The sequence below is a fragment of the Onychomys torridus genome, chromosome 22 (assembly GCF_903995425.1).
Source record: "Onychomys torridus chromosome 22, mOncTor1.1, whole genome shotgun sequence".
Taxonomy (NCBI): domain Eukaryota; kingdom Metazoa; phylum Chordata; class Mammalia; order Rodentia; family Cricetidae; genus Onychomys; species Onychomys torridus.
The window spans coordinates 30,865,593-30,877,915 of NC_050464.1; the positions used below are offsets into that span (position 1 = coordinate 30,865,593).

Below are 12,323 nucleotides of genomic sequence, written 5' to 3' on the forward strand. Positions count from 1 at the left end.
GGAGAGCACCACCACCCTCACCCCGGGTTTTAAGCAGAGACTGTTGGTGCCTCCCTTACCCTGCGCCAGTCTTGTGGTTTTTTTCTCTAAAAGTTAGCTGTTCTTTTCTAGAAATAGACATTCCTTCTTGAATTGCCCCCCCCAAAAAAGAGCTCCAGGACCCAGAGGCTGTCCTCACGGGTTTGGGGGACCAGGTCTGAGGCACTATGATAAATTGCCAATGAGCAGGCGTTTCAGACACCAGTCAGCTTTTACAAAAAGCTCTGCAGTGGGTTAACAGTACTTTTATTTCATTATCTAACAGTGAAAGGGTTTCATTGTGTGTGCAAGAAGAATGTGTATTAGCGGTGACAAATGGGGTCTTTCAGCACGCTGCTGCACTTCGTCATACATATGTTGGATTAAAGAGTTCGCCCTGGAAATACGCTCCCCGCATCTGCGTGCGCGTTTTTTAATAAATCTGATTGCAGGAATTTATTGCACCACCGGATTTAGGAAATTATGGCGCTTGATTGCTGCAACTATAAACGGGTGATGTATGCAGGAGGGTTCATCGAGTTATCGTCCAGGAAAAAAAAAAAAAAAAGGCCATCTCAAGCCAGTGCCAGCAGTTGTAGTCCACATAAACAGAGCGTTCCTTGAATTATGCAAATGAGTCTTGACAACTCCTGGTGAATTGTACTCCTCCTGTGAAAGCTCCTGGAACAGCAAAGGAAGCTTCCAGAGAGAAGCCATCAGGCACATACATGCCAGCAGCAGGCCCCGTCCATGATGCACGTTCCCCCTTTCATCCCTCCCCTCTCCATCCCTGGTCTCACGTGTCCAAACCCGGGTCTGATTCCTGAGTGCACACACTCAAGCCAGCCCCCCCACCCCCGTCCCCGCCCCCATCCCCGCCCCCATCTGTTTCTTTCCAGTCGGTGGTGTCCGTTGGGGGGGGAGGGTTCTGGGAACCTTTGGTGATTTACCGTGGGGTACCCACAAGGTCAGCATGCTTCTCTTCGGCACCTTCATTTTTCCAAAATCTACTGGAATTAAAAAGCCATCTATATCTTAAAGAGGCGGATTTATGAGCCTTTGAGGGAGAGAGCCGCAGTTGGAGCGGCGCCCGCCGCTGATGTATGGAAGCTGTCGGCGGCACTCTGGCACGGGGGAGAGCGCCCATACAATATGCCGCGCGCCGCTATTTTGACACGCTTTGGAGATGTTTTCTTCAGTCGCTGACAGGCTTATGCCATCACTCCTTGGAAATTTAAGAGGTGGGGCTGGGGTGGGGAGAGATGGGGAGGAGGTAAAAAAAACCTTAGTTTAACTTGTCCGGCCCAGCAGCTCCTAAGGAGGACGAAAATGAAAAGCCCTCGCTGTCCTGGAGGTCTTTTCTTTTGTTTGTTTTACCCCTTTTGGGGGGGTAGATATTTTTTATTCATGCCGAGAGTCAGTATCTAGCCTTTTCTCAGCCCTGTGAGTTACAAAAACTTGTGCCGAGTGCTGCATTTACAATAATTGAGAAGCAAAGAGAAGGGAACAAATCTCTCTCTCTTTCTCTCTCTCTCTCTTTTTCTCTCTCATTCCAGAAGGAGCTTAATTCCATCGCCTCGGAGGAGCTGTCTGTACCACAGGAGGAAGGCGAGCATTCTCCTAAACGTTTAATTGAACTCCGCCGGGAATTTAAGAAAAATGTGCCAGAGGTAGAGTGTGCCTGCCGTTACAGCGTTGACTCAGAAGGGACGCGGCTTGCCTTCCTTCCCCCTCTGTTCAAACAATACTGTGAAAACTGTAGACATAAGTGACTAGCAAGAAAAGAAGCTAATTAGCCACAAAGATAAACCGTAGCCCTGGCCCGGGCGGCGGCGGCAGCCTTCACGTCGTGGGGGGAGGGGGCTCCCCAGCACACTGACTGGAGTTGGGGGCACCCAAGTGGCTCCACCCAGATCACTCTTACCCAGGATACCAGGCAGCTCAAATTTGCAGTCAGTCCAAGTCCTGATCTTGGGTGAAATGGTTGGCATTTGATGGCAAAGACAATTGGGCCTGAAGTCTGGATCATCTTCTGCCTGCCCGTGGGCCTGAAGGACATAGCTAGGGCTCTGAAACCTGCCCCTCACTGTCGGTCCATCACCTGCCCCTCCCCTCCCCCACTGAAGTTCCAGACATCAGTCTTGGTCCAAAGATAGCAATGCCCTGGCAATGGAATGCCCACTTCCTCTCCCCTAAGGAGAGGACCGGTCCAGACATGTGTCTGTTCTTTTCTGAGGTGGCATATGACAATTTTATTTTGCCTCTGCAATTGGGACCCCTATTGCTTCTCAAATTAAAAAAATATATATATAATTTAAGCTGGGTGGTGGTGGAGCACCACCTTTAATCCCAGCACTGGGGAGGCAGAGGCAGGAGGATCTCTGTGAGTTCGAGGCCAGCCTGCTGTACAGAGCAAGTTCTAGGACAGCCAGAGCCGTTACACAGGGAAACCCTGCCTCAAAAAACAAAGAAACAAACAGACAAAATAAAATTTAAAAAGGGACAAGAATAAACAGCAAAATGGAGCCCTTGGGCCCTGTGTTGCTGTGACATGGCTGATATACCCTCAGAGAGTGTGGATAAGAGACCCGGGGCCAGGCCTGTCACTGTCTCAGCTTACCTGCTGGGGTGTGTTGGACCATGGAAGGTGGGTGGGGGCTGGCAGCTGTCCTGAGAACATGGGGGGGCAGGGAAGAGGGATTCCAGGGGCTCCCCGGGCTCTTGTTGGTGGAGGCAGGGCCTTGCAGAGGCGCTGAGCCTCACACCTGAAGCTGCAGAATCCCACCAGGATGTCCTAAGCAACAGTGGTTCTTCAGGGCAAGTTTTGGGGTAAAGGTCCAGCTAGAATTCGTTTCTAGGGTAAATCTAGAAAGCCGTGTGAGAAGGTGTGTGCAAGAAAGAGGCAGGAGCCTCAGACTCAACTCTGTCTTACACTCATGTCGTCGGCAAGCACAGATAAGGTCTTTTTGAGACAGGGTCGTACGTAGCTCAGGCTGACCCACAACTCCTCATACACCTGAGAATGACCTTGAACTTCTGGTCTCAAGCTGTCCATCTCCCAAGTGCTGGCTTACAGGTGTGTGCTATTTACACCCTGTTTATGTGACCCTGGGGGCGGAACCCGGGGGCTCATGCCTGCTGGGAAGGCTCTCCGCAAACTGGGCCATGGTCCAGGCCTACCCTTCTCTTTTAAACACCATGGCCCCCTCTCAGACCTCTCTCCCCTAGCATAGTAAACCCAGCCTCCATCCTCGCTTCACACGGGAGCCCTCACCTCAGGTGAGGAGGGAAATCCAGGCCAGGTTTTCAGCCTGCGAGTTTGACTTACGTAATTTTCAATGCTACATAATTATGCAATTACATAATTAGAAGGGATGAATTTCCACTCCTCCTTATAGTCATGGTTCTGGAAACTCTCGTGTTGTGGAGCTCATCCCTCCTGATGGGAGAGTCGTGATAACTTTATTTAAGAGCACTGTGGGGCGGGGGGGGGGGGGGGGAGTGTCCAGTCCACCTACTGCATGCAGCCTGCCCGGCTCCCCCTAGGACTTACACATCCATTGGCCCAGCACCCATCTACTTCCCCATCTCATGACTCTCCGATCTGAGCCCCTAGACTCATTTGAATATGGGGTCATGAGAAGGAGAAGGGCCCCTATACCAGACATCTTGTGACTCGGGCTCAGATTCCAGCTGTATCACATCACCTTGCCACATCACCCTGAGCAGACCAGCACCCGTGGGTCTCGGTGGCCCCTTTATAAAATCGGGGGCCTTTTGGTCTGAAGAGTTCCCCATGCTTCCTCTGAGGCTGTCGGATCCACCCGGCTGCCCGAGGCTCAGCCGCAGTCCCCAGTGCCCGCCCCTCTAAACAGTGCTGAGGTACATGGCCGCCTTCTCCTGGGGGGCTTCCTGCTTCTGTACATCTAGGCCTGAGACTGTGTCCTTGAGCCTCCTAAGTCCTACTGTCACTCTGCCTGGCAACCCGGCTCCTGGAACCAAAGCCACAGGCACTGTCTATGCGTCCCCTAAAAGCTCACCTTACATCTAGGCAGCAGCCACAGTTGGGAAGCCCCAGAGACAGAAGTCAGTGTGGAGGGGTCGCTGGGACTAGAACAGGGACCTTGTCCAGGGGGAGAAATGGGGTGTGTCCCCATGGTTATGGGGGTTTCTCCAAAACTTCCAGCTCTCCTCCTCCTCCCCTGCTGATCCTCCTGCCTCTTTACACCTCCCACAGGGCTTTGGCCAATTGTGGCAGGAGGGAGGATCCCCAGTGGATCCCTGAGGGACCCACAGGCTTCAGGGTTAGCACCTTGGGACACTCATCTCTGCTGAGTGTTGGGGGCCCTCCAGAGACCACCCCTTGGGTCTGAGGAAATTGGGACATCTGGGTGGCTAGAGCTGATCCTGTGTGCTCGCAGCATTGGGGAAGCCGTTGGTTTGTACATGGCATTACAGGGCTGGGACCCAGCCACGTCCCTAGAAATTACTCCATGCTCTGGAGAGGAAGGACAGACATGGATAGTGACAGCTTTTGGCTGCATTCACGGGAGGTGGCCGTGTGAAAGAAGCAGCCCCATGCCACACCTGGCAGGACAGAGGGACTTCCTGGGGGCCTTTTTCCACCTAGCGCTAGAGCGGAGAATCAGGGCCAGCTCTCCAGCCCCGATTCCCCTGAGCTAGGTCGCAGGACCAACCGTGCCACGCACAAGGATGTTATGAGTACTACTATTGTCATCTTCGGGAGGCTGAGGCAGGGGGTCATGAGTTCAAACCAGCCTGAGCTACATAGCAAGACCCTGTCTCGACATGCTGAGGGCTGGGGATGTAGCTCAGGGGTGGAGCATAGTGTTCTTGGCTCCATCCCCAGTACCACCGAGAAGAAAACAGGTGTGCATTTAGGAAATATCCATCCTGCCTCTCTCTCTCCAGAATGCCCAATGCTGTGTGTGATATTAAAGGCTCTAAAATAGGGTTGGGGATTTAGATCCGTGGTAGAGCGCTTGCCTAGCAAGCGCAAGGCTCTGGGTTCGATCCTCAGCTCAAAAAAAAAAAGGCTCTAAAAAGCACTTGAGGGACAGAACCTGGTTGTGTGTGTGTGTGTGTGTGTGTGTGTGTGTGTGTGTGTGTTCCTTGCAAAGCCACAGTTCTGGTGAGAACGATGGTGTCGGGTGCTGGGTGGGCTCGGGCATGCCTGCCCTGTGGCAGACCCTCCATCATCTCTTTTCAGGGAATCAGAGAGATGGTGGCTCCCGTGCTGAAAAGCTTCCAAGCTGAGGTAAGAGCCAGTGGCAAAGCGCTTGGGGAGGTGGGGGTGACTTGCACTGGGCTTCCCTCCCCCAGGGTGAAATCTGAGGTCTGAGGTAGGTGAGCCCCTGCTTCCCTGCTCAGGCATCCTTGCGGTAAGGCCTCCCAGCGCATCTCCCTCCCCACCACTCCCTGGGTGAAGCCGGCTTTGCTCACAGCCTTCGAGGCCAGCCCACCTGCCCGTCCACCCCAGGACAGCAGAATGCCCTACTGTCCTTGATGGTACCTGAGAAGATGCTGGGGTCATGCTGGGCTGGGGAGGGGAGCCCATCTCTAGTGCCCCATGAGCATGGGCTCCCCCCTGAGCTCAGGTGGACCCAGAAGACCCTCCCACAGCAGCCCCTGTGATGGAGGGGAGGGCTCCTGGTCATTCCTCACTCCTCAGAGCCGTCTCTCCCTTAGAACCAGATAAACACATAGGCTGTGGCTTCATGTACAGGAATGTTGGTGTGGGCAGGGTTTCTCCAGAGGCCTGAAGCTCCATTTCCCTCTCTGTACCATGGGATAAAGGGACTTTTGATCCTCCTGTGTTGTTTTGGATATGGATAATGAGAGAACATTCGGGAAAGGGGTGGGCACGTGCATCCGGCACCCTCATGAGTATCACAGGAATGTAGCTGGCTGGGCTTGGAACCCTGCCTCCACCACTGCCTGGCTGTGTGACCTTAGGTGAGTTTCTTGGCCTCTCTGTGCCTGTGTCCTCCTCTGTCAGATTAGTGATAGTTTTCTCTCTTTCGTAAGATTGAGACTGAGGGAAGAGCAAGGTAAATAATAAGGAAGTGTTCGGAACAGTGCCGTGGGTGGGTGTTAGGAGCCTTGGGGATTGCACCCCTGTGATCCCAGCACTTGGGAAGGTGGAGGCCCGTCCTAGGCTGTGTGGAGAGACGATGGCTCCCCCTTCGAGGGAGAAGAAAGACTTGAACGTTAGAAGTGATGAGAAGACCCGAGGCTCAGCCTCATGGATGGCGGGCTTAGAGTTTCAGCCCTGCTCCTTCAGCTGTGTGGCCCTGGGGAGGTTCCCCGGAACCTCAACTCTCCTGTGGCACACAGAGCCAAGCCTACAAATCCGATGAAGGAAGAAGCTGCTGGTCAGCCACAGCCAGGAGCCTGGCACACAGGTGACGTCCTGAAGGACAAGGAAGGAGAGACGTTTCATGGGAGTTGACCAAGCTGGGAGCCGGTTTCCCAGACCTACGGGGTACGGTGTGCGGACATTTGTGCCGAGGGACCTCTCCGGCCACACACCCACAGGATTTCTCTTGACTATGTTCCTCAAGCCTCTGCCTTCCCCATGATCGCTGCCCTGCCCTGCATGGTTGCAGGTCCCTCTTCACCCCTGTGCGCAGAGAAGCGGCCACAGAACCTAATCAGGTCAGGGCCATTCCTGCCTTCCAGTCCAGCAGCGTTGGTGTGTCCAGAGTTGGGGGTCCCCTCACCCTGAATCCTTCTTCCTGCCTGTGGGAGGTGTAGTGGGGAGGAAATGGACTCGGCCCACTGTGAATTAAGGCTTCCTTGATTGCTCAAAGGACAGTGTAGGACCCTCCCCCTCCACCACCACACACACCTCCTCAGGAAAACAAAAGCTAGCCAGACAAAGTGGTTCCCCGGAACCAGCTTGAAATGGCCGAAGTCTGAAAATCCTTGAGCAGAGAAAGGGAGCTAGCCCGAAAGCCCCACTAATTATAAAAGTTGCTTTTATGAAAGATAATTCAAAGCAATAATTTAGCAAACATAATCAAGCCACGCAGATGGGGCCGCTGATGGATGGATTGCAACATGCAATTAGCAGCTCTCAAAGTTACATGTCATTAACCCTCCACGCACAAAAATTATTTTCTCATTATTAGTTGAAAAGGTAAAATTAAGCTGACTAGACACTAAAGGAACAAACCACAATTAATTACCTTCATTTATTACAGTCATTATCTCAGAGTTATTTTTGCTTGGAGACAGAGAGATGCAAACATCTAAATTAAAAGTTTTGTTTTTTTTTGTTAAATTTGAGGTGAGCCGGTTCCAAGCGTTGTGTGCACCAGCTTGCCCCCTAGACCTCAGGGCCACACTGGCGGGCCTCTCGCTCCCAGCTCCCTCTTTGCAGGGTGGCCTGTGGGATGATGCAAGCCCTTTTGACTGCTCTGGAACAGAGAGGGTCACCTGAGCCTAATGGGAACACAGCAGTTTGGGGATCTGCCCTGTGATAGACGTATGTGACTTTAGCGAGTGTCTTCCTGTGTCTGTGCCACACAGTTGAGTTCTGTGCATAGGGATAACTCCTTGAGAATCTGAGAGCCAGGTGACAGGCATGTCACTAGTTTGCAACATGTACCTGAGCCTGCAGCCAACAATGTCCTCCTCCTCCTCCTCCTCCTCCTCCTCCTCCTCCTCCTCCTCCTCCTCCTCCTCCCAGGAACTGAGGAAGCTCATGTGACCACCACCTCTGAGCAGGTACCAGGAGACAGTTCACATGGCTGGCTGAGTCCTTCCAGTCCTTTATCACTCGGCTAACACTTAGCAGGCCTAGGAAGATGGGAAAGGGGCTTGGGAATACATGGATCTGGGTTCGATCACTAGAACCCACATTTTAAAAAAAACGCTGAAAAGTTAGTTGTGGTGACTTGCTCTTGTAACGCAGTGCTGAGGAGGTAGAGACAGATAGAGATCTCGGGCTCACTGGCTAGCCAGCCTGGCCTGCGTGGCGGGTTCTAGGCTAGTGAGAGACCCTGTCAAAAGAAGGAAGGTAGACAGCAGCTAAGGAACAACATTCCAAGTTGTTCTCTGGGTCCACATGCACAGGCGTGTACACACACACACACACACACACACACACACACATAGGCTCTCACAGACATGTAGTCGATACCTGCAGCATGTCAAAAGCAGTCTGATGTCACCCTCGGGGTGGCCACCAGTCATCACCTCTGCCCCTCTTGGCATGGAACAGCAGACATTTTTGCAGTACACTCAAGGACTTCCCCGGGGAAGATAAGCCACCCTCCCACATGGTCCTCTGCAAATGTCCTCGGATGGTGCAGTCTCTGTGTCAGGCCCCCATGAGGCTGGAGAGGGCTCAGAGCTGTCCCTACCCCTGGGGATGTCCTGCCATCATGTTCAACTGTGGGGAAGTTGTACAGAGCCCAAGGGGACCTGGGGTGCTCTCCCTGAACCTGTGAGACTCTTGTCCCAGCGATGGCCACAGCCCTTCATCCTTATCTGTCTGCATGTGTCCTTGAGTACCGTCATCAAGCCGTGACCTGGGCCAACTGTCACAAGAGCCCAAGGTGGCCCTTAACCTGCCTGGTGGTTCCACCTCCTGACGTGTCCCGCTGGCTGGCACACTCCCTGCTGGGAGAAGCCGGGTCACAAAGAAGCAAGGCCAGGAGCCGATGGCTGAGCCGGGTTAACTCCAGGCCTGGCTCCACTGCCTGTGACCTCCTAAGAAGAGCCTAGGCGCGCTACCAAACCAGGAGCGATTGTGCTGAGGGGTGCTTTAGGAACGTGGTTACTCCACAGATAAAAGGAGCACCCCACATTTGCAGCAAGCCTCCCTCTCTTCCCCTCCCTTCATCCTGCCCATCCCCACCCAGCTCCTTGGGTGGAGTTGATTCTTGTTAGAGTGACCACGTCTACAGGTCTCTCTCTATGCGTGGAACCACAAGCTTTTCCCCCTGGCTTCAGAGAAGGGTGGCAGGTGGCTGGAGCAGGCATTGCAGATTCCACTGCCCTCGGAGACCCAGGCAAGGGACACCGACCGTTGTGAAGTCTGGGACCTTCCCTTTAAGTGTCTCCTCATGGGCTTGAGGACAGCTCTGAAACCCAGGTGGCTTAAGGGAATGGGGAGCAAGGCTGATAGCTATCCTGGGGTGAGGGACAGATAGGTGGAAGCAGAGCCTGGGCCTTGCTGTCTCCACAGGTTGGCCACAGTGGCAAACACTCACCTAACAGGCATGTCTGACCCTGGATCAGTCACTCTCTGAGCCATCTGAAAGATGTAGTGACACTCAGCTGGCCGTGTGGATTTTGGCCGCCCCCTGGTTATAGATGCTATGTGGCATGATGTACCATTTTCCATGACTTTCTAGAAACTTCTCTGCAGACTTTGTCCAGGGAGATGGGCCCAACAGTCTGCCCTGGTGTTCCCACGTGCAGGTAGCAAGGGTCTGGGACATCCCTTCCTCAACTTGTGTCTACATGCTACCACTGTGGTGGCTGGACAGGCAGGCCAGCAGGTGACAGGGAGGGAGCAAAGACTAGACCCTCCGAGTGTACCTTCTAACTGGCTCACTGTGACCTAGAATGCTCATGTTGCCCCTTACCACGTGGCCAAGCATGGCACAGAGGGTGGGTGGGCACTCTGTCTCATACATGGCACCTGTGGTGACTTTGACCATATGCTTTGTTTGTCTTACAAGTGTCCCAGTTTATGGAGGGTCTGGTTACCCCTAGTGGGGGGACTGGAGCTCAGAGAGGCCCTAAGTGGTGTGTATCCAGGGTCCAAGTCTGGAATTGAGGCAGGGGAAGAACAGAGGGGACCCAGGAGGCTGCACAGGTTTCCCCCACCCCAGATTAGATGGAGAATGCCCTTGAGGCAAAATTCAAGGTCAGGGGCCCTTGACTATCTGAGCAGGCCTCCCTCTGCCCTCAGACTGGGCCCCAGCCTGGCTCCTCCCAGCCCAGCCTGGCTCCTCCTACCCCAGCCTGGCTCCTCCCAGCCCAGGGAGCTGGCAGTCTCTATTCCTTCTGCCAGAGTGCCCTTCCCTGCACCCTGTGTAACTCACGGAGGTCAAGTCCAAGGTGCCCAGGAGCAGGTGCAGCCACTGGACACTTACCCAGCAAAGCATGTGGCTTGTCTTTATACATCTCAGGAGGATGTGGTGGATGGGAAGCTTGGGGCTTGCAGTCTTGGGGCTGCCAGAATGTGTGTGGGCTCCGACTACACGGGAGAATAAGGGAGATTTTAGAGCAGAGGCGGGACCAGCTCCATCCCGCATTTTAAGTGGACTCTGTGGGGGCCACTCAGGGGGCAACAGCCTCCCGAAGACAGCAGACTGGGAGCTGCTGGCTCTCGTCTGTCTGTGGTCCAGGAAAAACTGGCCCCTGCCCATTGGGACCTCCCTCCCTCCTGTGAGGACAGGGGATGGGGCAAGCCTGGGCTGTGGAGCAGGTTGGCAAGGAGTTTCATCCCAGCGGGGCTTTCTTCTGGGCTGTGTGACCTTGAGAGCAAGTCACTTAGCTTCTCTGGGTCTCTGCCCCTCCCCACTTCAAAAGATTTTTATTTATTTACATTTATTTGATGTGTGTGTGTGCGTGCACACACACACACACACACACACACACGCACACGCACACATGCACGCACGCAGTGCAAATGCATGCATGTGTTCATGTGTGCACATGTATTACAGCACCTCTGTGGGTCCTGGAGATTCACCCGCTGGTCTCTGCCTTTAAATGATGAGCCGAATCATGGCTGCCCCTGGCCAGCTCACGGGGAGCTCCACGAGTTGATACTGATACAGGGAGAAAAGAGGGCGGAAGAGAGGCTGGCCGTGCCACACTCGTGCCTCCCACAAGTCCTGTGTGGGAATCCCCCACTCAACCCATTCCTCAGGTGAACTAACTGAGGCTCAGCCATGGCCTACAAGACCTGACTCAGGCAGGGACAGCAATCAGTAAGACCTCCATAGCTCAAGTGCAAGTGAGGCCCAGCCCAGATCGTATGTACCCTTTCGTAGGTCTCAATAGGCTCAGAGAGGGCAAAGCACTTGCCCAGGCCCACACAGCCCTCTGCCCACAGCACTGAGGGTGGGAACTACAAGCCTCAGTTTGGAGAGCTAACTGGGTTCCTCAACATACAGGGGGACCAAGAGCTGATGAGAAGACCAAGCTAGGGAGTCCATAAGATACACTGGCGCCAGGCAGTGGTGGTGCACACCTTTAATCCCAGCACTCGGGAGGCAGAGGCAGGAGGATCTCTGTGAGTTCGAGGCCAGCCTGGGCTACAGAGTGAGATCCAGGAAAGGCACAAAGGTACAGAGAGAAACCCTGTCTCAGAAAAAAAAAAAATACACTGGCAAGTGGGGGTTTAATCTGGGGCTGAGTTACCCGACACTAAGTATCCAGTAGATAGGAGTGTCACCTACAGCGTGAGTCAGGTGCAGGCGGCCCACTCCCTCCCTGCTCCCTGCTCACCCTCTCTGGTGGCGTCATCCTGAGGACCATCCTCTCTCCCTGGCGGTCTTGCCAGCTGGAGGTGAGGCTCCCACTAACCCACACGTCCGACTGGATCTGCTGTTGGCCCACCAAAGTGTCCTCGGGCTGTGATGCCGAGTTACAACCAAATTAAGAACCCTCAGCCATCATCCTCTTTGATTCGTTCTCTCTGCCTGATCAAGTAAATTATTAATGCTCCTGCCCCCCAGTTAAGCAGATCCTTGCAGCCATTCTGGGTCCTTCTCATTAGAAATAACATCATCTAAAGAAGGGTATTGATTGATTTTTTTTTTCTTAATCTTAGCATCGTGGACGTGGACCACATATTTACATGGCATTCCCTTTAACTCGAATTCTTGTGCTTTATTTTTATATTATTGATCTTTTTTTGACACGAATTGCTTTTTGGCCTTGTGTGCATGTTGTAAGCTTTCCACCGCCAAAGGAACAGGCTGCGCCCAGCCACGAAGAGGAATGGCCCTGGCCGCGTGGCAGGAACATTCCCGCACATTTAACGGCAATTAGTCTACCCTGCTGCCCAGACGCTCATGTATGAAAATTTACAAGCCTTTTAATAGACTGAGCTCTGGGACCGGGCAGGCCTGGCGCCGGGCAGATGAGGCCACTGGGTGTGTATCCATTGAGCTGCTTCCACGGTCAGACAGACGGGGGGTGGGGGGGGGGGGGGATGGCGGTATGGAAACGGCTTGAAACATAGACCACTCACTCCAGCAGGGGCTGTGTGGCCCAGCACGCAGCCTCACCTTCAACTGCTCAGTTGACGCTTT

At 53.7% G+C, this 12,323-nt stretch overlaps 1 protein-coding gene across 1 annotated transcript in view; it reads left to right on the forward strand.

Annotated features, from left to right (window-relative positions):
- The window catches only part of Cux2 (cut like homeobox 2), a 190,942-nt gene that overhangs the window by 119,645 nt on the left and 58,974 nt on the right, over window positions 1-12,323 (forward strand). Inside the window, 2 exon segments of the mRNA XM_036171745.1 lie at window positions 1,575-1,688; window positions 5,249-5,296. Of these exon segments, the coding sequence (XP_036027638.1) occupies window positions 1,575-1,688; window positions 5,249-5,296 (162 nt within the window).